This window comes from Hemitrygon akajei, chromosome 2 (genome assembly GCF_048418815.1).
Source record: "Hemitrygon akajei chromosome 2, sHemAka1.3, whole genome shotgun sequence".
Classification (NCBI taxonomy): Eukaryota; Metazoa; Chordata; class Chondrichthyes; order Myliobatiformes; family Dasyatidae; genus Hemitrygon; species Hemitrygon akajei.
Window position 1 is genome coordinate 69936142 of NC_133125.1, and position 26571 is coordinate 69962712.

At 39.0% G+C, this 26571-nt stretch overlaps 1 protein-coding gene across 1 annotated transcript in view; it reads right to left on the reverse strand.

Moving 5' to 3' along the window:
• Positions 1-690: 690 nt before the first annotated feature.
• Positions 691-26571, reverse strand: part of LOC140713922 (beta-1,4-galactosyltransferase 1-like) — a 67600-nt gene continuing 41719 nt past the window's right edge. Inside the window, exons 3-6 of the mRNA XM_073024616.1 lie at positions 24144-24331; positions 22847-22969; positions 19085-19189; positions 691-5576 (exon numbers count right to left, since the gene is read on the reverse strand). Coding sequence (XP_072880717.1) covers positions 5432-5576; positions 19085-19189; positions 22847-22969; positions 24144-24331 — 561 coding nt within the window. The 3' untranslated portion in view covers positions 691-5431. The remainder of the gene's footprint in view (positions 5577-19084; positions 19190-22846; positions 22970-24143; positions 24332-26571) is intronic.

Below are 26571 nucleotides of genomic sequence, written 5' to 3' on the forward strand. Positions count from 1 at the left end.
GTGTGTTGGTCTTCATCAACAGTGGGACTGAGTTCAAGAGTCATGAGGTAAAATTACATTTATACAAGACCTTAGTAAGACCCCATTTGGAGTACTGTTTTCAGTTCTGGTCACCTCACTACAGGAAAGATGTAGGTACTATAGAAAGTGCAGAGGAGACTTACAAGGATGTTGCCTGGATTGGAGAGTGTGCCTTATGAGAATAGGTTGAAAGAACTTGGCCATTTCCCTTGAAGCAACGGAGGATGAGAGGTGACTTGACAGAGATGATGAGGGGCATTGATCATATAGATAGCCAGAGGCTTTTTCCCAGGGCTGAAATGGCCAACACAAGGAGGTATAGTTTTAGGGTGCTTGGAAATAGGTACTCAGGGAATGTCAGGGGTAAGTTTTTCCTCACACAGAGAGTGATGGGTGCGTGGAATGCAAAGCCGGTGGTGGTGGAGGTGGATACAATTGGGTCTTTTAAGAGCCTCTTAGATCGGTACATGGAGCTTAGAAAAATAGAGGGCTAGGCTCTAGGGAAATTCTAGGCAGTTTCTAGAGTAGGTTAACATGGTCGGCACGACATTTGGACCCAACAGCCTGTAGTGTGCTGTAGATTTCTGTGTTCTATGAATACAACACCCCAGATTTACATGTGCTTGAAACAAGAAATATACTACTTCAAAATAAGAATGATACACTTAATTTTGTTTCAAAATAATTTTATTTACAACAAAACGTGCTTTTACCTACTAGTGGATTTTCTCATGCAATTAAGATTTGATCGTTGGGTACTTTGGTCTTTTATTTTAAATCAAAGAAACAAACTAAAAAACTTTGAGAATAAAAACCGGCAGCTTAAATATTTTTTATATTTGATTCCAAGTGCAAAAATTTACAAATCTGAGTGTAAACATCAATTGATCTCATTTTCAGCTCAAAAATATACTGTTCTAGTCAGAACAAGTTGTATTATGTTACACTGACTTATTACTTATTGAGAGGTAAATAAAAAAAGACATTTATGAAGCTGTTACCACCCCACAAAATTAGTTTGATGTCAACCTTATAAATCTGAAGCAACTTTTCATTACAATATTCCGCACAGCAGTCCAATAAAAAAGTTTTAAAATACATTGTTCAAATAAGTTTCAATATTAAAAACCAAAGCTGGTCAAAATATATTTTTAAATGAAAAGCACAGGATTAGAGAGAAAAAAATAATCAGAAAATGAATATCAGAACACCTTCATAACAGATTATATCAAAATAGTTCTATGGAAAATACAAGTGACCACAGTTAAGTTATTGCACTGTAAATGGCTGCTGAAAGCAGACTGAATGATAGATGAAGTAGTTGTGAAAGGGTAGTGTAGGGAATTCTTCCCTGTCAAACATTAATTTATCAGGCACACCAGGGTGACAAAAACTAGCAAAAACACAAATCATTCTTCATAAATGTATCTACACATAACTGGGGTATTTGTAAAAACAAAAACAAATGTTATTAAGCAAAAATAAAAATCAGATTTTGATCTGGTTTCCCTCGCACCAAATACAAGTCGTGTTAAATTAAATTCATGATTCACACGCTAAATCTAGGACTTGTCTACATGATTACAAACAAAATAAGCAATTTTAATTCAATGCACATTATAAAATCTCTATCAACTTTTCTTCAACAGCATCTTTTTGAAGCAGGAAATAAACCAGAAGTCTGTACTTAGTAATTGAAGTCAAAGGCATTGCAAGCTCTCAATTGCCAACAGACTGCAAGATTAAAGGGACACAAGCTACAATAGGACTATAAGAGTTTACTTGGTAAAAATATAAGACTGAGAATTAAAGACAACTGCAGATTATTGGCTTGGATAATTAAGGCAGCACACAACTAAAACTCAGATTGATGTAAAATATAAGGAATAAAGTAGCAATTTTGCTCAGCATAGTGTAACAATATTCAATTGAAAATTCATTGTTTGCTACAGTCCAGGGTCAATATCACAATGGGGGTAGAAGAGCCTCAGCAATATCAAAATTGGGTAATTAAGGTCTGCTCTCCTGACTTCCAAGTATTAGTGTTTGGAGAAATGAGTCTCTTTTTAATAATGCTTCAGCAAAAAAAAAGGCCCAGGAGGATGAATGGCACCCATTGGCAGTGGGTTAGGTGCTGTGTTAGAGAGGAGAGAACGACTGACCAGCACCACAAGCCAGTGTTCAGAAGTCTGTGTACGACAACGTTATAGAAACAAACTGGCTTTAAAAGATTACATTAGACAGAGGCAATCAACTGATGTTACATGAAACATCTGAATTATTGGGAATGTTTAGAGATTCAACACAGTACAAAGGAACATAGTAAATTGATAAACCTGTTTGGTGTAACTAATTGCAGCAAGGCAGATAGATGACATTTTAAAGAGTTTGCGTTTTCAGGAGGCAAGGAATAAGTGCAGGTAAATCAAGGTGGAGCTAAAGGTTAAAGAAAATTAAATATATGCTCAGTTAGAAATTGAAAAAAATAATCTTGTTAAAGTCATGGGAACTGTTACAGCCATGAAAAGCTGCAAATTCACATAATTAAAGTGGAAAACAGTAGCAGTGTATAAGTTTTTACATGTTTCTTTATTTGCAGCCAACATCTGTCAGGCCCACATCTTGATGAGTTTATCTGGTTTTAAGAGGACAACTTCATGTCAGATGCATTCAGACTTTCACTCTGCATCATCAAGCGATGTCTACTCACCACTCCAGAGGTAAGTACATGGAACACACCAACCGTCCTGGGTCACACTACATGTCTACTTCAAAATGCTTGCTAATCTACACATATGAATTTGATCGTAATCGTGTCACAAGGCTTCAGAGTAGATATGGGAGGCTTGTTTGCCCTAGTCAGCACACTAGAATCAGGGAAAAGAAGCTCAGTGTGTGAGGTTAACTGCTTAAGACTGTCAGGAAGAAATTTCTCCCCCCATTAAGGTATCTTTGGAGTTTTAGGACAGGAGCTCGCTCTCCTATAGTCAATATAAAGTCATTGGTGTTTACAGCTGGGATGGTTCTGAGCTGTAGTGATACAAATCTTTATAGCCATTGATCAGGACAATGGAATGGAGAGCAGGGCACCAGAGCAGTCATGCCCTTAATGGATGGAGCAGATAACTCAAGGTTCGGCATGATGTACTCTGCCTTTCATATCTTACGGCATTTTAGTTTCACATCCCCAATCTTAGTTTTGCCAGGCTTGCCCAACTTGCATACTTTCTAAAATTAATTGTCGGAATTTGGAAGAAGTTGAATAATCAAATTTGAAAGGTAATTTACACAGTACGCAGAATGAGGTAGGGATGCAGCCGAGTAGCTGACTTTAAACAATCATTTGTCTTGAGCATGTTGCTTATTGAGGGAGTCTATGAGATTTTAGCAGAAACATTTACTAGAGGACAGAAATCTTGTCAGTTAGCAGATTTTTTAGTGGTAATATTTGAATCAAAGACTGTAGGGCACTGGATCAGTTTTCACGAGACATTACAGACCAAGGCCTCCCCTACATATTGTCAATTTGAATCCATGCGACTAAAGAAAGACAATGTATTGAGTTAGTGGCACATTCTACAAGGACTTCCCTCTGAGGATTCACAGGCCATCATGACCCCCTTTCTAGTTTATGCAATTCAAGGCTTTAGTAACTGTGATAGAAAAAGTCTAAGAACCCAGACATAATCCAAAGAAAGAGAACTGACAAACTGCAGAGTTCTGGCTAACCATTTCAGTAAATAATTGTAAAACTACATGACTCAATCTCAGAATAGGTTTCCAGAGTAACGGTTATCTCAAAACCAGTTTACTGCAAAGTCACAACATTTGTCTTTGCCAGATTTTCCAAATCAGCGATGTTGGGTCTAAGTGGTTAAACAAAAGACTTAAAGCATCCAGAAAGATCAAACCAGAGCTTGTAGCAATCCCTAAAAGAGATACAAGAATTGTGCGAGGTGAGCTATACACCAAATGGAGAATGAAAAATATCAAGCTTCCTTTATAAATTACCCCAACTGTGAATAACAAGGAGATGATAGATAGAAGAATCAAAGGCATTTTACAAAGAAACAAGCAATACTTGTGTGCAAAAGAGAAAACCTTCCAGCAATAAAATCATCCAGAGTGTCACCAAGAAGCTGTTTTCAGTGATGCCAAAGCACAGCTACGGCGTTTCTTACTAATGTCATAAATTTAAGCAACTCCCTTAATGCTGCTTGGCAAGAGTTTAATGTTGGACTGAGAATCTCAAACATGGTTCCATACTCTCTTCCAGGATGGATGTCAAAGAGCCAGAAGTCACCTTCTTTAAAATCCTCCACTCTCTACAAATTTGGATGAGAATTAGTCCACGTTCAAAGGATTTTCAATGCAGTTTTTTAAACATATTATCTCAACTGTAGTCCTAGGCAAAAGTGGTAACAATTTTAAGAAAGCTACATAGCTTCAGTGTCCATTGAAGACACCAAGTCAATGGATGTGCAGTGCATGCTTGTTGTCCAACCAGTGCATACAGTATCCATTTGCTACTTGATACAAAGTAGCCTGTCCAACACAAGCTGAAAATCACCCAGAAACCAAAACCTCCAAGCGTAATTGGGTCAACATTCAACCAATACTATTGTTAATGCACAATTACCAAGATGTTTCAAGGAAATCATCACAACTTTCACAAGGAGGAAATGGACTATAAACAGGAACTTGACTGTACCACTCATCTCACAGGAACAATTAAAAATAATGTAACTTGGTATTTGGTTCTTTGAATATTCTTCCCAGTGTTGAAGCCTCAGTACAGATAGCCAAATGCCTGTGGAATACAACTTTCAAACTTAAAGTTGAACAGATGTTACTGTCAGAAGAGAATCAACTCTCCCATCCCAAATCTTCCAACAAGAAACAATAGAAAAGCAGCTTGGTTTGAGCAGGTAAATATCACATTTCAGGTATCACATTTCTACAGGTAACAATATTCCAAATAAATTAGCAACGCTTTTGAAGCAATTCACAAAAAGAGCAGAAATGTGTCAATTAAAAAACAAATGATTGAGAAAAAGAATTTATTTGGATTAAAGCATTAGAGAATTCCTGAGGGTCCAAAAGTAAAATGTAGATATGGAAATAAAATGACAAACCTGGTTAAGAAAATGTAACAAAAATATTTTTGCATGTAGGCATTTCTTTGTCAAATAATCTGTTTTTAGGTTTACTAGATACTACTTTTAAAAATACGTATTTAATATGATCAAATTCCCATAATTAAGGCATAGGAACCACAGTGACTTCAGCAACAGGCAAGAAGGATATGCAGCATACAAATGCAACTGAATAAGGCACATAAGGTATAAAACAAAATTCAAATTTGATTTAGTTGACCGTGTTTCAAGAAGTTCTTCATTTTTTGTTACAGTCAGGAAGGCGGCCTTCCAGGACCACCAATATCCACATCAATGAAGGTGTATAATGGATATTTCTTGATTTCTAGCACTTTATATTTGAGTGAATTTAAACCATCATTGTGCATTGTCTGCCTTGTACGTGCAATTCTGTCAAACCTGCAAACAAATGTTTCAGAACAACATATTAGCACGATATTGGCAATTAGGACTAGCACTTTTTATTTATATTTCATAAATGTAAAAGTCTTTTTCCTCCTTTATCATCCTCATGTCGAATGACATAGGCGAACATGTCCTCTGTCATCAGACGGATAACCAATAATACAAAGATAGATGAAGGATTGCCTTTCTTGGTAAAAGAAAAATATTATTTCCAGTTTTATTTATTGTCATTCTTTTTACGAAGTACGACATTATTTTGCAATGGTTTATTTTAAAATACTTGGCATATTGTGCAAAAATCTAGCTGAGTCACACAAAACAAGGTTGCTTTTATTGGAGTAAAGCTGCAAAAGCATCAAAATAGCACTTTAATGCTTGGCAAATGATTAGGTCAGCATACAATTTGTTAATTTGCACAGATCTTGAAATTTGTCAACAACACAAAAATAGGAGATTTTGGCCAACAATGAAGAATTTTCCAAGAGATTAAGGAAGTTGTAATCAAGTTAATGGAATAGAAAATTAGGAACAAATGCAACCTCATGAAATAGAAGGGAACCATTGAAGGCATAATGAGAAATTAATTCAAAAATTAAAAGCGAGGAGACCTAAAGGCTTAGATAGAAATGTACAAACAGCATAAAAACACAACAAATAAAAAGTATTCTAGGCCATTCTGCTCATCATGAAGATCAGTGTGATTCAGCTCAGTGTGATATTCCTAAGCCAACTCCATGTCCCTCAATTCTCTTAACAAAATCAAATTCTGCCTTGAATGCTTGATCCTCTACAACTCTTTTGAGGAGAGTCACTATATTAACACGTCCTATGTTCTAATGACATAGCCCATTTCCACAGATTGTCCTGTCACTCAGCGAGGGCATGTAAACATCAAAGTGATGGTGGTTTTGTGGCTTTTGAAGATCATTATGGCAAACAAATCCATGGCCTGCTGCTGTTTAGATAGATAGATAGATAGATAGATACTTTATTCATCCCCATGGGGAAATTCAACTTTTTTCCAATGTCCCATACACTTGTTGTAGCAAAACTAATTACATACAATACTTAACTCAGTAAAAAATATGATATGCATCTAAATCACTATCTCAAAAAGCATTAATAATAGCTTTTAAAAAGTTCTTAAGTCCTGGCGGTTGAATTGTAAAGCCTAATGGCATTGGGGAGTATTGACCTCTTCATCCTGTCTGAGGAGCATTGCATCGATAGTAACCTGTCGCTGAAACTGCTTCTCTGTCTCTGGATGGGATGTTTAACCCATGTTACTGAGAAAGACTTGACAGATCTGTTCAAAGTATATTTATTATCAATGTATACCTCATACAACCTTGAGATTCGTCTCCTTACAGGCACCACGAAACAAAGAAACCCATTAAAAACAAAAGAAGAGCAGCCAAACTGAGAGAAAAGAATCACGCAAACAATAAAAGCAAGCAAACAGCATTCAGAATGGAAGTTCACAAAGCCAGGCGTCTTTGTATCCTCTTTAGCCAAAGCAAGTTCCTAGAGGGCTGGAGAGTGGGCAATACTCTTCATTTATTTAATAAAGGCAATAGGGGCAAACCAGGAAATTCTAGCCTTGTGAGCCTTACATCAGTGATAGCAAATTATTTAAGAAGGTTCTTGGGCACAAGATCTAGTCTCATCCAGAAAAGCATAGACTTATTAGGCACAGTCAGCATGGCTTTGTGTGGGACATGGCATGCCTTACCAACATGATTAAATTGTTTTGAGGAGCGATGACCGTTGACTGCAGGGTAATGGATGCTGTACAAGTGTATTTTAGTAAAACTTTCAAGAAGATCCCCATGGTAGACTAATTCAAAAGACCAAGGAACATGGGATCCATGGTAAATAGGATACAAAACCAACTTGACCATAGAAAAGAGAGAGCAGTAGTGGAGTGGTGTTCTGCAAGGATCAATGCTAGGATCTCTGTAATCTGTGATAGATACAAGGAGTGACATGGATGAAAATGGAGGTAACCTGATTAGTTAGGTTTCCAGTATCTGGAATTATTTTTTTTAATTTACTGTAACATCCTATCTGAAAACATCTTCCAGTTAGTTTGCAGGTGACAGAAAAATTGGCAGAGTTGTGGAGAGTAAAGAAAGATTCAGCAGGATAGAGACCAGCTGCAAATATGGGCAGAAAAATGTTGTTTAATTCAGACAAGGGCAAGATGTTGCACTTTGAAAGGTCAAGTGTAAAATGAAATTACACATTAAATGGCAGAACTCTTAGTGACGTTGATGTACAGAGGGATCTTGGGGTACAAGTCTATAGTTCCCTGAAGTGGTAAAAAAGTTCTAAGGAACACTTATCTTCAATCGGTCAGGGTATTAAGTAAAGAAGTAATGTTACAGCTGTACAAAACTTCAGTTAGGTGACATTTAGAGTATTATGTGCTCGTCTTGTTAGTTAGGACATAGACATTTTGGAATGGGTGCAGAAGAGGTTCAACAGGGGGTCAGCTGGATTTGAGTGTTAGCTCTCAGAAGGCTAGGACAAACCTACCGTCGTGCTGGAAAGTTTTTGAATTCTGTAGAATTTTCTCTATTTCTGCATAAATATGACCTAAAATATGATTAGATCTTGAAACAAGTCCTAACACTAGATAAAGAGAATCCAATTAAATAAATACCCAAAATACATTATACTTGTTCATTATTGACAAAAGTAATCCAATATTACATGTATTTGTTGGAAGAAGTAACGTCAGCCCTCCATATCAGTGGGTTCCGCATCCACGGATTGAAAATATTCAAAAAAAAAATTCCAGAAAGTTCCAAAAAGCAGAATTTGAATTTGCCACACGCCGAGCACTACCCTGAATCCATGCGAATGAAGTGATGTGTAGGCATACCCTGCTGTAGCCTCCCGCCATTTCACAGATCCTCAGTCTCTCTCCAGCAGTCATTTGAGCATTGTTCGCCTCGCGTCTCGTTTGCTACTTGTGTTGTGAGCGAGAGGAAGGAATTTAAGGCCAGTAACGGATGGCTGGTTAGCTATGTAAAGCACCGCAGCCTCAAGAACTTAAAGATCACGGGAGAATCAGCATCGGGAGGCAGCATCAGCATTCCCAGAAGAGCTACGATTGTTGCGTCTATACTGAACATGTACAGACTTCTTTTCTTGTCATTATTCCCTAAACAATGCAATATAACAACTATTTGCATAGCATTTACATTGTATCAGGTATTATAAGTAATCTAGAGATGATTTAAAGTATACAGGAGGACGTGCGTATGTTATATGCAAATACTACGCCATTTTATATAAGGGACGAGCATCCGTGGATTTTGGTATACGCAGGGGTCCTGGAACCAATCCCCCGCGGATACCGAGGGACGACTGTATGTGAACCTTTGCTTTCAGAAACTGGTGTGACCCCCTTATACAGCAATAGCTTCAACTGTTTCCAGTAACGTTGGCTTGGAGGAATTTTCAGCCATTCCTCCTTACAAAACTGCTTCAACTCTGGGATGTTGGTGGGCTTCCTTGCATGAACTGCTTGCTTCAGGTCCTTCCACAACATTTCAATAGGATTAAGGACAGGACTTTGACTCAGCCATTCCAAACAATGAACTTTCTTCTTTTTAAACCATTCTATTGTTGATTTTCTCGTCTTTTAGATCTTTGTCGTTGCATCATCCAACTTCTATTAAGCTTCAGACTGCTACCCTGACGTTCTCCTGTAAAATGTGATACAATTTTCCCCAGCTTTCCTTGATACATTGTTCTCTCAATGATAGTAAGCAGTCCAGGTCCTGTGGCAGCAAAACAGCACCAAACCATGATGCTCCTTCCACCATGCTTCACAGTTGAGAGGAGGTGTTGATGTGCAGTACCCGTTTCCTCGAAACATAGCAGCGTGCACTTCTGCCAAAAAGTTCCACTATTGTCTCATCTGTTCACAGAACACATGTCCCCGAAAGACTCTACAACATCCAGCTGGTCTTTTGCATACATGAGGCATGCAGCAATGCTTTTTCGGAGAATAGTGGTTTCCTCCATGGTGTCCTTCCACAAACACCAATTTTGTTCAGTATTTATCTTTTAGTGGACACATGAACAGAGACTTTAGCAAGCTCTAAGAGACTTCTGCAGGTCTTTTGCTGTTACCCCTGGGTTCTTTTTCACCTCCTTCAGCATTGCACATTGTGCTCTTGGTGTAGTCTTTACAGGACGTCCACTCCAAGGGAGAGTAGCAACAGTACTGAGTTTCCTCAATTTGCAGACAATTTCTCTTTCTGTAGACTGATGAACACTCAAGTTTTTAGAAATGCTTTTATAGCCTTTTCCAGCTTGATCCATCTCTGAAATTCTTCTTCTAGAGTCCTCTAAAAGTTGTTTTGATTGAGGGATGGTGCACATAAACAGATTTTTCTTTTTTTTTTATTAGTTTTTTAATACATTTTCTACATAGCTACAGATAAAAAAAACCCCAGATCAAAATGAAGAACATTGATACAGTGCAAAAATAAACATACAATAATAATATGATACAAAGAAAGATAATTGAGAAAGCACCCAAATTGAAGACATGTAAAATTATTGTCCTCCCCAAGCCCCGCAACAAAAAAAAAGCTCCAGACCAACCACAACACAATATAGAGAATATAAATCAGGACAATCAAACCCCCAAAACTGTGAATACACTTAGCAACAGAAGATATTAATGCCTACTACCAAAAAAAAAGAGCTGAAAGCAAGGGACCAAAAAAAAACCTTAGTTAAGAGGAAGGTTATGAAAGTACTCAATAAAAGGTCCCCAGACATTATGGAACTTTAAATCCGAATTAAGGACTGAATAGTGAATTTTTTCAAGGTCTAAGCAGGCCATAATATCGTTAAGCCATTGAGCATGCGTGGGCGGGGCAACATCCCTCCATCTAAGGAGGATTAAACGTCTAGCCAGGAGAGAGGCAAAAGATAATATTCGACACTTTGTCGAACTCAGACGTAAATCTGTCTCACCCCAGAAACCGAACAAAGCAATTAAAGGGTTAGGTTCTAGGTGGTGATTCAGAATATACGATAACATTATGAAGACATCTTTCCAAAATTTCTCCAAGCTAGGACAAAACCCGTACATATGAATGAGAGAGGCCTCGCCCCTTTTGCATTTATCACAAAACGGACTGATGTTAGGGTAAAATCGAGATAATTTAGATTTAGACATATGGGCTCTATGAACAATCTTAAACTGTAAAAGGCAATGGCGAGCACAAAGAGAGGTTGAATTAACCGATTTGAGAATCGAGTCCCAAGTCTCATCGGATAAAGAGGTACCGTAGATTCCGGATTTTAAGCCGCTACTTTTTTCCCCACATTTTGAACTGCTTTGAACTTTGCGGCCTTTAATACGGAGCGGCTAATGCATTATTTTTTTTCATGCCGCCTCGTAAACATTTTGCCTCGTAACAGTAGACCAATAAAATTGATGAGTAGTTCACAGAGGTCCAATGAAATTGTACGATAAATCAAGCGCACTTTCACAATTAAATTATTGTAAATCAGTCATTTGTACTCACCCTCATCAACATGGAAAACACTCGAAGAAAAGCATTGTGCTGCCTTTATGGCAGTTATTTAGTTTATAATATTTTCGCTTAGTAATTCATTTTCTAGTTAAAGTTAGAAGAGTTTTAACTATATTTGTTTTCTGTACTACATCGCGGGATGCTATGACATCACACCCGGTTTCGCCGCGTCTTGTGGGATACCAGTTTGCGATAAACGGAAAGGAGGGGGGGAGCGGCGGAGCCAAAACGCTGCTTTTAAGTTAAAGGCGATCAATAACTTTTCCTGGTAGGCTGCAGTATATATATTTTTTACCAGTCGTTAGGAGATATTGGAATGTTGTTCAGTAAAGAAGTATACGCAACGTATATTTAAAAGTAGCCGCGTTACGGGCACGGTTCGAAAAAAAGCATTTGCAATATGTATTTGTTTTTGTTACCATATGGATTTAATTAAAAGTTAAAAAATCCTCACGTGTAATATCTTTCTGTGTAAATATCTCATATTACAACGTGGGACACCTGCGGCCGAAAATCTGGTGCGGCCTTTACAAGTAAAAAATTGATTTTATTTCTAAAATTAGAGCCAGCGGCTTTTAATCAGGTGCGCTCTGTAGTCCGGAATCTACGGTACTTAAATCATGCTTCCATGCCATTTTAATTTTATCCACAGGGGCACGTCGTAAGGCTGCTAATTTATCACGAATAAATGATATTAAACCTTTACCTAGTGGATTAATAGAAAGAAATAAGTCCATAACATTTTTCTCAGGCATTTCAGGAAAGTTAGGGATTAAAGGAGTAATAAAGTGTCTAATTTGGAGATATCTAAAAAAATGAGCATTGGGCAGATTGAACTTAGCAGAGAGCTGTTGAAAAGAAGCGAAGCGATTATCAATAAAAAGATCTTCAAAATGTCTAATGCCCTTCCTATACCAATCATGGAATGCTGAGTCATACGTAGTAGGTTAAAAAAAGGTGATTATGTAAGATAGGACTAGAAAAGGAAAAACCATGGAAACCATAAAATTTCCTAAACTGAGCCCATATACGCAAAGTGTGTCTAACAAGAGGATTAACTATTAATCTGGACAAACTACTAGGGAGTACAGAGCCGAGAAGTGCAGAGATAGATAATTCTTTAGTGGAGCTCAACTCCATTACCACCCAATTAGGGCACTCGGGGTTGACCATGGAAAAAAGACCAAAAGGTAGCACAACGTATATTGGCTGCCCAATAATATAAACGAAAGTTAGGTAAAGCCATGCCACCCTCTTTTTTAGATTTTTGGAGATAAACTTTGTTAATTCTAGAGCGCTTATTCTTCCACAGATATAACAAAATAATAGAGTCTAAGGAATCAAAAAAAGAGTTAGGAATAAAAATTGGGATTGATTGAAATAAATATAAAAGTTTAGGGAGAACATACATTTTAACGACATTAATACGACCTACCAAAGACATAGATAGAAGTGACCATTGTAACAGACTCTGTTTAATAGTATATGAAAGATTGGGAAAATTTTCACGAAAGAGATCTTTAAACTTCCTTGTGACTGTAATCCCAAGATAAGTAAATTGATTGTGGACTACTTTAAAAGGGAGATCACGAAATGTTAATTCTTGTGCTTCTTTATTAATTGGGAAAAGTTTGCCCTTATGTAAATTAAGTTTATATCCAGAGAACTGGCTAAACTGGTCAAGAAGTGAAAACATTGGAGGTAAGGATGTAAACGGATTTGAGAGAAAGAGTAATAAGTCATCAGCATAAAGAGAAACTTTATGCTCAACACCCCCTCTCCAAATCCCGGTCAGTTCAGGACAATTTCGAAAAGCTATCGCCAAAGGTTCTATAGCCAAATCAAAGAGAAAGGGACTTAAAGGGCATCCCTGATGGGTGCCACGTTTGAGGTTAAATAACTGGGATTTCTGAAAATTAGTTAAAACAGAGGCAGTAGGACACAAATACAGCAATTTGATCCAAGAGATAAAACTTTGACCAAAGTCAAATTTTTCTAAAACTGCAAAAGGGTAGTTCCATTCTATACGATCAAATGCTTTCTCCGCATCGAGGGAAATAACACATTCAGGAATCCCAGTTGGAGGTGAATATAAAATGTTAAATAAACGCCGAATGTTAAAAAAAGGAAGACGATTTTTAATAAAACCAGTTTGATCATCAGAAATAATAGAGGGAATAACAGTTTCTAATCTATAAGCCAAAACTTTGGCCAAAATTTTAACATCAACATTAAGCAATGAAATCGGCCTATACGAGGAACACTCTGTTGGGTCTTTACCCTTTTTTAATAAAAGAATAATAGAAGCCTCATTAAAAGAGGGTGGCAATTTGCCGTAGTTAAATGAGTCAGATAATACTGAAAGTAACTGAGGAGAGAGAAGTGAAGAGAATGATTTATAAAATTCTACGGGGAACGCATCAGGTCCAGGAGATTTCCCTGAGGACAATGCAGAAATTGCAGAAGATATTTCTTCTGATGATATAGGCGTATTAAGTTTGGCTTTAAAATCAGATGAAAGCAAAGGAATATTCAGATTATTTAAAAAATGATCAATAGAGATATTGTCATTCAAAGATTCAGAGGAATAAAGTCGAGAATAAAATTTTTTAAATGCATCATTGATTTCTAAGTGATCCGATGCAAGGTCACCATTCTCCTTCCGGATCTTTGTAATATGTTGTTTGGCTTTGGAACGCCTCAGCTGATTGGCTAGAAATTTACCAGATTTGTCACCATGAATATAAAAGCGACTCTTACTTTCAAGAAGTTGGCGTTCGACAGGTTGAGTAGACAGAAGATTAAATTTAGTTTGAAGTTCTACACGTTTCTTGTATAGTTCAGGATTCTTAGTTTGAGCATACAGTTGATCCAATTCTTTAATCTGATTAATGAGGTCTAATCGATCTGCACAGGACTTTCTATTAAGATTTGCTGTATAGGAGATTATTTGACCCCTCAGATATGCTTTCATGTGATGTATTGGTGTTAAAATAAAAGGTTATCTGATCCTTGATAAATTTTAGAAAATCATCATCCGATAATAAAGTCGAATCAAACCGCCAGTGTTTATTCCTCTGAGGGAGGCCAGGAAAATTTAAAGACAGAGTAATTGGGGCATGGTCAAAAATCGGTATACTCTGATAATCACAAGAATAGACAAATGGAATGAGTTGATTATCGAGTAAGAAGTAGTCAATTCTAGTAAAGGTATGGTGAACATGTGAAAAAAAAGAATAATGTCTCTCAGTAGGATGAAGGAAATGCCATATATCAGAGATGCCATAATTAGACAGAAATGATTGAATAGCTAAGGCAGATTTAGTAGGTGGTCTAGTAAACAGATCTTTCTTGAGAAGAGCAGGCTCTGTCAGTAACCTGACTTTGTTAGTCTTTTTTATAGGGCAGTGAGTGTACCTCTACAACCCAGACTTCCAATCTCATCTCATTGATTGGAATGCTGAGCCTACTTGGGGAAAGGCCATCTTAAGTTTGGTGTTGTATGATAACCCAGATCTTATCAGGGAGCTCAACGTAAAGGAACCCTTAGGAGGCAATGACCATAATATGATTGAATTCATACTGTAATTTAAAGGGAGAAGTACAACTCACACATATCAGTATCACAATGGAATAAAGGGAATTACTGAGTCATGAGAGAGGAGCTTGCCCAGGTGGATTGGAGAATACTGTCGGGGATGACGGCAGAGCAGAGGTGGCTGAAGTTTCTAGGAATAGGTCACAAGGCGCAGGATAGATAGATAGAAGAGAAGCTATCAAATGGCAGGGGTAGGCTTGACAGGGTTTTCCCTCGGACCTTGAAGGAGACTAGTTTTGAAATTGCAGGGGCCTTGGCAGATATATTTAAAATGTCGGTATCTACGAGTGAGGTGCCGGAGGATTATAGGATAGCTCATGTTGTTCCGTTGTTTAAAAAAAGGCTCTAAAAGTAATCTGGGAAATTGTAGGCCGATAAGTTTGATGTCGGTAGTAGGTAAATTATTGGAAGGAGTCCAAAGAGATAGGATCTACAAGTACTTAGATAGACACGGACTTACTAGGGAGAGTCAACACGGCTTTGTGCGTGGTAGGTCATGTTTAACAAATCTGTTAAAGAGTTTTTTTGAGGAGGTTACAAGTGGATGAAGAGAAGGCAGTGGACGTTGTCTACATGGACTTCAGTAAGGCCTTTGACAAGGTCCCGCATGGGAGGTTAGTTAAGAAGATTCAATCGCTAAGTTTTCATGGTGAGGTAGTAAACTGGATTAGACATTGGCTCAATGGGAGAAGTCAGGGAGTGGTAGCGGAGGATTGCTTTTCTGAGTGGAGACCTGTGATTAGTGGTGTGCCACAAGGATCCATTGTTATTTGTCCTCTATATCAATGATCTGGATGGTAAATTGGATCAGCAAATTTGCTGATGATTCAAAGACTGGAGGTGTAGTGGACACTGAGAAAGGTTTTCAAAGCTTGCAGAGGGATTTGGACCAGCTGGAAAAAGGGGCTGAAAAATGACAGATGGAGTTTTAATACAGACAAGTGTGAGGTATTGCACTTTGGAAGGAAAAACCAAGGTAGAACATACAAGGTAAATGGTAGGGCACTGAGGAGTGCGTAAGAACAGAAGGATCTGGGAATATAGATACAAAATTCCCTAAATGTGCTGTCACAGGTAGATAGGGTAGTAAAGAGAGCTTTTGGTACATTGGCCTTTATAAATCAAAGTATTGAGTATAAGAGTTGGAATGTTATGGTGTGGTTGTATAAAGCATTGGTGAGGCCAAATTTGGAGTATTGTGTACAGTTTTGGTCACCAAATTACAAGAAGGATACTAATAAGGTTGAAAGAGTGAAGAGAAGGTTTACAAGGATGTTATTGGGACTTAAGGAACTGAGTTACCGAGAAAGGTTGAATAGGTTAGGACTTTATTCCCTGGAGCATAGAAGAATGAGGGGAGACTTGATAGAGGTATGGTATATAAAATTATGATGGGTATAGATAGAGTGAATGCAAGCAGGCTTTTTCCACTGAGGCTAGAGGAGAAAAAAAAACAAGGACATGGGTTAAGGGTGAAGGGGGTAAAGTTTAAAGGGAACATTGGGGGGGGCTTCACGCAGAGAGTGGTGGGAGTGTGGAATGAGCTGCCAGATGAAGTTGTAAATGCGGGCTCACTTTTAAAATTTAAGAAAAACTTGGACAGGTACATGGATGAGAGGTGTATGGAGGGATATGGGCCAGGTGCAGGTCAGTGGGACTAGACAGAAAAATGGTTCAGCACAGCTAAGAAGGGTCAAAAGGCCTGTACTATGGTTCTAACTAGTGGGTACAGCCTCAAAATTGAGGGGCTACCTTTTAGAACAGAGGCAAGGAGAATTTGTTTTTATCCATAGAGTGGTGAATCTGCGGTGGAGGCCAAGTCTGTGCATATATTTAAGGCAGAAGTTGATGGTTTCCTGATCGGTCATGGCATGAAAGGATATTGTGAGAAGGCCGGCGTACGGGGTTGAGTGGGATCCGGGATCAGCCATGATGGAATGGCAGAACAGACTATATGGGCTGAATGGCCTAATTTGCTCTCATGTCTTATGGTCTTATAGTCTAACACCCGACCAAATAGCTTTTGCAGAAAGCATTAGCCCAGAGGTTCATATATTTTTCCAACAAATCATTTCATTTGTTCAGATCATTTTTCTCAATAAATAAATGAACAAGTATAATGATTTTGTGTTATTTATTTCATTGGGTTCCCTTTATCTAGTTTTAGGACAGATGAAAATCTGAGGACATTTTAGGTCATATTTATGCAGAAATAGAGAAAATTCTACAAGGTTCACAAATTTTCTAGCACCACTGTAGATTGTATTGGAGGCTAAGGGGCGACCCAATAAAAATATATGTCCTGAGATGCATGGGCAGGGTAAATAATCAGTGTAACTGTCAAACACTAGAGGACGAACTTTAAGGCTTGGTGGAGATTTATGACGTTCTTCCTCCCCCAAAGAGAGTGGAGTAGGTGCCTAGAACGCACTGCCTGGGTAACTGGTGGAAGCCGATACAATAGCAACATTCAGGCAGGCAACAGAGATGTAGGTTTGTAGGGGGATGTAGGTTTCATGCAGGCAGATGGTGTTAGTTTAAAATGGCATCACGGTTAGCACAGATGTCACAGGCTGTGGGGCTGTGCCTGTGCTGGACAGCTCTGAGTACAGAAGTCATTAACCCAAGTTTGGAATATCAAAGAAAACTGTAACACTTGGGGAAGACTCCTGCAGTCATAGGGAGAATATGCAAGTCCTTCACAGATACCATTCAAGGCCAAGCCACTGCAGCTGTACGGTGCAACATGAATTGCTGTGTCACTGTGCTGTCACTACAGGGGAAATGTGTTCTCCTCTGTGTTCCCAAAATTTTGAGATTATAACTCCCGGTTTTAGATTGCCCTGCTAGGAAAACAAGTATCCTTGTTTTTCTTCAAAGTCCCAGAACATCTTTGTACATTTTGTTGAGATCACTTCATTTTATTCTAAAGTCAAGTGAGCATTGATCTGTCTGTTTAATGCCTCATGTGACAAATGTGTGAACCTTTGCTGTGCTTCTCATTTAACCACTGTGGCTTTACACAGCCTTGCAGATGCAGAATAGACCAGGACTCTATATCATCAAAGCATAATATCCCTTTGTTTGAATTGTCTTGCAATAAACATACCCCTTGCCTTCCTCACTGCTGCTGAATCCACACTTTAATAGAATAGTCAGGAAACTCTAAACACCTTTCAGGCCCTCAGCATTTAAAAATTTCCCAGGATTTCTACTCATCTTACCAAAGTGGATGACTTCACATGCACCAACCTCAACCCATATGCGATATTCCATTTACCATGTGCTTGCCCACTCACATCCTCTAAGCCACTCCGCAACTGCTCTGCCAGCCTGCACTGCCCATCTTCCTCACCCCCAAACTTGATTATATCAATGAGTCAGGTGTATAAATCGCGAACAGCAATGATCACTGTATTTATTCCAGTCATTCATATGTACTTAAACCTGTTGCAGAGTCTTTTATTCACTGAATCAGTACAAGCTATTATGCAAGTCACAAGCTTTTTTTTAAAACCAAACTCACCCATGCTGACCAAAATGTCTACTACTTAAGTTAGGTCCATTTACCTGCACTTGGCCCACACCCCTCTAAACCAGGGTTCCCAACCATTTTTATGCACGGACCAATACCATTAAGCAAGGGGTGTGTAGACCCCAGTTTGGGAACCCCTGATCTAAACCATTCCCATTAATGCACCCGTCCAAATGCCTTTTAAACATTGTAATTGTATTTCTCCACCACAACCTCTGGCAGCTCGTTTCTATATTCATTGCCTTCTGTGTGGCTAAATATACCCCTCAAATTCCTATTAACTCTTCCGCCTCTCACCTTCAACCTATGCCATCTCGTATTAGACTCTCCTACCCTTGGAGAAAGGCTGACTATATATGGCCCTCATGATTCTATATACATCTACAAGCTCACTTTTCAGTGTCTTTCACTCTAGGGGAGAAAAAAATGTTATAACAAAAATGGAAGTCGTTAAAAAGGAAATGGTTTGGGTATGTTTTTTTTCAAATATTCAAAAGAGCAAGGGAGAGCAATGGAGCCTGTAATAAAGGGGTTGGAACAGAAAGAATGGCAGGGAGTACAAGGTAAAGAGACTCTAAACTACCAAGTGTGATTCATAAACAAAAAAAAGGACAAAAAATATCAGAAAAATGCTGGAAATATTCCACAGGTCAGATAATTTCTACGGAGAGAATTAAAACTTAGACTCTGAAAGGCTTGAAATATTCATTCAATTTTTCATTCCAGATATATTCACCCCACCATCCAGAAATAAAGCTTCTGAATAATTCCATTCTTAATATTTTAATAAAAGGCACATTACCTCTGAGGGTTGGGTTCATTCTTTTTATCCCTTTGGTGAACAATCATTCGACACTTCCCGATGACACCATCTGGACGTGATATTCCCATGCCTTTAAAAACAATCCTGTTTGGAAAGAATTTTTAAACTAAATGAATCTCCATTATTTCTCTACAGATGAATGGAATTTACATTTGACAGCTCCCAGGCTCAAAAGATATTTTTATTTGACTTCAGGTACTTCTAATTCCTTGAAGGCTATTGCGTATAGATTACATTCAGTATAATAATTACCAATTTCAAACCACACGCTGCTAGAAAACTTTTCTTCACTCCCACCCCATTTCACCCACCTATCACTTACCAGCTCTGCCTCACCCCTTTGCTTCTCCTCTATACTTGGTACCTTCCCTCACCACTCTTAGTCCTGATGCAAAGTCTCAACCCAAACTGTTGACATTAGCTTCCCCACAACAGTTTGCTATTTCCTTCAGAAAAACACACAAAATGCTAGAGAAACACAGCATGTGTCAAGCAGCATCTATGGAGAGAAATAAACAGCATTTTACGCCAAGACCCTACATCAGGGCTGGAAAGAGCAGACACTAGAATAAAGAGGTGGTGGAGGGGAATGAGCCCAAGTGGCAGGTGATAGGTGAATTCAAGTGCTCTACAGAAGGTAGGTAAGTGGAGGGTGAGGGAAGAGTAGGAATTATGTCCAAAGCTGGGACGTGATAGGAGGAAGAGGTGAAGGGATCTAACAGGAGAGGACAGTGAGCCATGGACTACAGGGAAGAAGGTGGGTAACCAGAGGGAGAAAGCTGTAGGTGATGGGCAGGCCAAGGATTGAGGAGTGGAAAGAGATGGGTAAAGGAACAACTGGCATAAGGGCAGAGGGACAAAGCAGTTTGGTTATTATAAGTTAAAGTAATCATGTTGATGCCATCACATTGCAGACTATCAGGACAGAAAATGTGCATATTGCTCCAGATTTCCAGCATCCACATTCTCTCATGCCTCTTCTTTCCTTCTGTTTGCTTCAGGTTCTTCAGCTTTTAGCTACTGCCCCAGGAGAAAGCCGTCCTTAAACCTTCAAAGTGTGGCCTGATAAAAGCCTGGCACAGGAAATCCATCAAAGTTCACAGAAACACCAAGCCCTCTGGCCCATCAAGTCAGCCTACCTTCAGTGCTGTTTACATTTATTCACATTGCTCTCCGCACACTCCCACGATTTCACCACAGATCTTACCCCTCACCTATACAACAGGGGCAATTTACAGTAGAAATTAAAATTCCAATCACACATCTTTGGTATTCAAAAGGAATATGAGGAAACCCACAGGAAGAATAGGCAACCTGACACATTCAGGACAGAAACTGGGTCAGTTCTGCTACCTGCCCCAATGAAGCACACAAAGGTATTCCTGTTTAAACATTTAAGATTCCTAAATTCAAAGTAATACAAGTCAAATTTATGCAATCAGTCCTAGTAACTAAACTGTTAAGACACTGAATTATTCTCACAAGTATGTGCCTTCCCAAAGGCAATACTCTTCCCCAGTACTTCAGTGTCCCCATCAAGTACGGTTGTCCAGTTCCGACGTGACCATGGCTTTAAGCAATGAAGCATTACTTTCTCACTTTGGAGATAAAACAACTTTCTAAAATCCAAAGTAACACACACAAAATGCTGCAGGAACTCAGCAGGTCAGGCTGCATCTATGGAAATGAATAAACATCGATGTTTCAGGCTGAGACCTTTTATCAGACTACAAAAGGGGGAAGATGTCAGAATAAAAAGATGGAGGGAGGGAAGGAGGGTAGTCAAAAGGTGATAGTTGAAGCCAGGAGCGTGGGAAAGGTAAAGGGCTGGAGAAGAAGGAATCTGATAGGAGAGGAGAGTGAACCCTGGGAGAAAGGGAACGAGGAGGGGACACCCAGGAGAGGTGATATTGTGTGCAGTTTTGGTCACCTAATTACAGGAAGGATATTAATAAGGTTGAAAGAGTGCAGAGAAGGTTTACAAGGATGTTACCGGGACTTGAGAAACTGAGTTACAGAAAAAGGTTCAATAGGTTAGGACTTCATTCCCTGGAGCGTAGAAGAATGAGGGGTGATTTGATAGAGGTGTATAAAATTATGATGGGTATAGATAGAGTGAATGCAAGCAGGCTTTTTCCACTGAGGCTAGAGGAGAAAAAAAACCAGAGGACATGGGTTAAAAGTGAAGGGGGAAAGTTTAAAGGGAACATTGGGGGGGCTTCTTCACGCAGAAAGTGGTGGGAGTGTGGAATGAGCTGCCAGATGAAGTGGTGAATGCGGGCTCACTTTTGACATTTAAGAAAAACTTGGACAGGTAAATGGATGAGAGTGGTTTGGAGGGATATGGGCCAGGTGCAGGTCAGTGGGACTAGGCAAAAAATGGTTTGGCATTGCCAAGAAGAGCCAAAAGGCCTGTTTCTGTGCTGTAATGTTCTATGATAGGCAGATGAGTGAAGAGGTAAGTAGGGGGTCAGAGTAGGTAAATGAAGAAGAACCAAGGGGAAAGGGGAAAAATTACCAGAAGTTGAAAAACACAATGCTCCTGCCATCAGGTTGAGGTCTACCCAGATGGAATACAAGATGCTGCTCTTCCAACCTTAGAGTGACCTCTTCCTGGCAAAAAGAGAAGGCCATGCCCCAACATCAGAATGGTATTGAGGATTGGAATTGAAATGGTTAGCCATTGAGAAATCCTGTTTATTTTAGTGTATGTGATAATAAATCTCCTGATCCTCCATAATTCAGTGTTTATTTTTTCCATTGACCATTCTTTAATCTAAAATGCCAGACTCACACTTCCCCATGCTGAATACTATTTGCTTTACTTAATATACATTCCTTTCCATCTTCTGACACCAACTATGTCATCTTACTTATTACCATCTACTCCCAAACCTCGTGGAGAACCAACATTGACACCTGCTCAAGTTCAAACAGTATGTGTGGAAATTAACAGACTCACTTACACAGGTCTACTTCCACAATGATAATCAGGTAAGATTGCTCACTTTATCGCCACGGTTTTTGCACTAAACCACATGTACACAAGTGCCACAACTGCTTGTGTGTTGTAAATGCTTCAGAATTGTTTAAAGATTGCAGTGTACTTCAGCTTACTCATCAATATTGGCAATGATACACAGCTGGATCACAGCTTTACCATCAAAATTCATAACTGTGTTAGCATATGCCAGTTTCTCGACATGAGTATTATAATGCAATTTCTCAGGAAATACTGGGTTTCAAAAAGAGAAAATCTGAAGATGCTGGAAACCCGAGCAACACACACAAAATGCTGAGGAACTCAACGGCCCAGGCAGCATCTATGGAAAAAAGTAAACAGTTGACGTTTTGGGCTGAGACCCTTCATGAGGAAGGACACTGTTTTTAACTTAAGAGTAAAATCTAACTCTAACATTTCTAAAATCTAAATCTAACATTTTTCATCAGCAGCATATTTTACATTGTTATATACATATTGTATGTAACTTCATTAAATGTTAAGAATGCAAAAATCAATTTTGCTAAATATTATTTCATCCCTTGCATAAAATAATTATTTTTCAATCGCTCACAATGCAGCATTCACTCCAGCATGCATTGCAGTAGAATGGCTCAGCTAATGCTTAGTTTTGATACTTAAAAGGAAACCTTAATAACTGAAGGCAAGATAGAGTTAACAACACAATTCAAAGAGATGTAATTTTTAGCTTGTTACAACATTATTAAATAAACACTCACCTGTTGTAGATGTCATCATCTTCCCCTCCCCAGCCCCAATAATCATTGGGGAAACCATTGATTCTTTCATGCTGCTCTCTACTTAAGGCTGAAATTCCACCAAAGAACTGCCTGTATGGCAAGCTGAAACAAATAATTTTACAACTTATCCTCCAGTACTTTAAAAAAAAAGTAGCCAAATTTAGGTTAAAATTTTTTGAATTAGTTTAAAAGATTATGCACAACTAGTAGCCCCAAGCAGTTGCCTTTCACCTACAGGAACAGCCCTTTCACTCTACTGAGTTTACACCTTTTCCCTCCCAACTCTATATGTGTATCTTGTCATCTCTTAATAGTATTGCTGAATGAGTATATTTGCTATATTTTTGTTTAAAATACAAAATTGGAATCATAATGCTAAAGTGAAATTCAACTTGAAGTGTAGAAACATTATAATCATCACCATTTTACAATAATCTTTGTATTATTGTGCTAGTCATTAGTATTTTCCCACCTGGTCATGTGGCAAATCACTTGTAACATGAAAAGTCAGCATAGATCAATAATAATAAACCATTATGAACACCAGCTACATAAAAACAAGCCAAGTGATTATAAAAAAGGTATTACTATGTTTGATATATCTCAAAATAATTACTTGAGATATAGTAGGTGGAGGAAATATGGTGGATGCAATTTACTTGAGCTTTAAGGAAACAAGTGGTTGCACACTGTTAATTACTCTACTTTAGGAGGCTGAGGATATTGTATTCAAAACTCATGAGGGTACTGTTTATATTATCAAGTAACACAGAAATTTCAAAACAAACTGTAAAAGTTGGAAATCTGAAATAGAAACAGAAAATGCTACAAACATCCAGCAATTGGCAGCATCTGTGGAAAGAGAACTAGAGCTAATATTCTAGGTTGCAGGCCCTTCAAAAGAACTGGGGAAAATTTATGCAGCAAGAGGTGGGAGATGGATATGATTAGGTCAATATTCAAATATTTACAGAGCACCTTTTTCCAATAATGAAGATAATTTGCGAGACTGCAAGCAACCACTACAGCTGTGAAACAGAGGTTAGAAATGTTGCTGTTGAACCTAAGACCAAATGTAGATGCTGGAATCCACAGCTCATCAAACCGGGTTAAATTATAGATGGGTAACTTTACAGCAGAACTGGCCAGTTCAATACAAAAAGAAAAATAAATTACCTGAGATATCTCAACAAGGGCTCCTGGAGAGACAGATATTAAAATGAACCCTTTTTTAAAAAACCAGCTAGCCACTCAAAAATACAAGTCGTGGCCTTACCGGAAACCAAATTTATCCATGGACACAGCCAGATGCCTTGGCTGGCTATAACATTTGTAGGTATTACGGTCATCCATAGGAATCAAATCAACATCACTGAACACAAAGCAGTTGTAGTCATATTCCTTCAAAGCTTCCACGAAACCTACGTTGAGAAGTTTGGCTCGATTAAAAGTATCTTCTCCATGCTGAAAAAAATTAAATTGGAGAAATGAAACACAACTTTATCAAATTAGGGTGTCATTTATATACACATTTTTTCAAATCAGAATTTTCCCTTTTTATCAAATGACAGTGGAATAATTATATCTGATCACAAACAAGAGAAAATCTGCAGATGCTGGAAATCCCATCAACCCACACAAAATGCTGGAGGAACTCAGCAGGCCAGGCAGCATCTATGGGAAAGAGTAGAGTCAACATTTTGGGGTGAGACCCTTCTGATATTGACATTGGAATGCTATCCAAGAAATAAAGATGCACCTAGAAGCAGAATGGTTCGTAGAGGTGGGGAGCAAACCTGGAAGTAATACAAGAAAAAGTCCCTTCAGAATGCTAAGAAATGAGGGGCAGATGCATCTGATAACGCAAACAAATGGAAGTAATTAAAATGAAAGCAGTTGTGGTAGATAATGGATGGAATGTGAAAGCTGGTGGGCTAGAAGAGGAGGGCATGGAGAACCCTATCCCTGTTCTGGCTTGGGGAAGAGGGGATGAAATCAGAAATGCAGGAAACACAAGGACATGATTAAAAATCAAATTCAAGTTTAACTGCCATTCAACCATACATGAATAGCGTAAAACAACACAACATTCCTCCGGAGCCTAGGTGCAAAACCCAGTACTAACAGTCATACCCAGCACATAATAGACAGCAAGTAAATATACAGTCACACATAAAATGTACGTCTAACCCAAGTCCAAGTGTCATGTCCTGTAAATTGATGGTGCATGGGTGTTACCAGCAAGAACAAGCAGTCCTCAGCAATCTGCAGACGAACGTATGCGTATACACACGCAATCCAGGTTATCTTCCACTGAGCAAACACTGGAGGGCAGCACCTACGGGCAGGCCAGCCCCCAACCCAGCATGGAGGCTGTGCTACACCACCTCCAGCATCTCCTCTCCTGGACTATTGCAGCAGGGAAGCCTGTGGCTCGAGGCCTGGTCCTCACTATGACCAAGGCCACGTGGCTCCCCTGCCATTTGTCTCACCAATAAACAAGGGGAACGGACTTGCATTACTTCACTTCAATGTCCAAAAGGGTATTATGATCGCAAGAGAAACATCGAAGACAATCATTCGCTGTGAGACTGTGCACCACCTTCGCACTCCCGACTCCAATGCCTGTCTGCTGCAGGCAGTAACACAGTCTGCACCAAGTCCAGTTCCTTCAATGAGCAGTTTGCTGATGGGGTGGATCTGCAGGCTTGAAGTTCTTAATGTCCGGCATTGTCTTGCCATTTTAAGAAAGACATTTAAATCAGAGAAAAACACCTTTGGCTGGCCAAACAGAGAAGCTGCTGCATCTAAACACACCACCATCTTAACAGAAGGGGATCCTGTAGACTATAATAAAGGGGAAATCATTACTAAAAGAAAAATACCTTAATGGCACTGGTGTGTAGGTAATGTCTGCAAAGCAGTTATGGAGGAGGGTGAGGTGTGGTTGAGAAAATGTGGGGGTTTGTGGACTCTAACGGACAGTCGAGATGAGTTGGAGATGAGAACAGTTAGCCTGAGAAGATGGGCAGGATGGAAAGGAGCAGCTAATGCAATGACTACAAGAATCGGCGTAAAGCTCTCAATTGAATTTAAAAGGGTTGGGCAAGTTGAATGGTGCTAAATGGGACTGAAACAATGCTGTTCCACATGTCTGAAAAACAGATGTAGCCTTAGGACCATAGGAGCTCCTAGAACCATACCTCTGATTTTCAGAAAATGAGTAATGATAAAGGAAGTTGGTCAAGCTAAGCCAGGTGAAGACAGTGGTAGTAGAAGGATCTGTCTGCTGGGCCAGTCTCCCCATAACAGGTGGAAAGGAGGAACCATCAAACCATTCCACTGCTTCTTCCTGCATTACCTTGTGAGACTTGCATGCCTTTAACAGCTTAACAACTTCCGATTTCCCTGACCCCCACTGTTTCATCTGCACTCGTAATACACCACCAGCCTCTACCAGAAACAGCTTAGTCTTCTACTTCTTTTTTCACAAGCTGTCCTGAACTTCATCCTCCCTCTACCTAACCCCATCTGACTTTTTTGCCAATTTCCATCCATCATCTCCCAACTCCACCCCTCCCCTACCTGGTTCCATCTGTTCATCATTCTTTACCTACTCACAATTGATAAATCAGTTACTGGCCAGTCTCACCACTGCCCTTCTCCTTCCCTCTCACAGGGGCTCAACTTGTACATTAACAGTT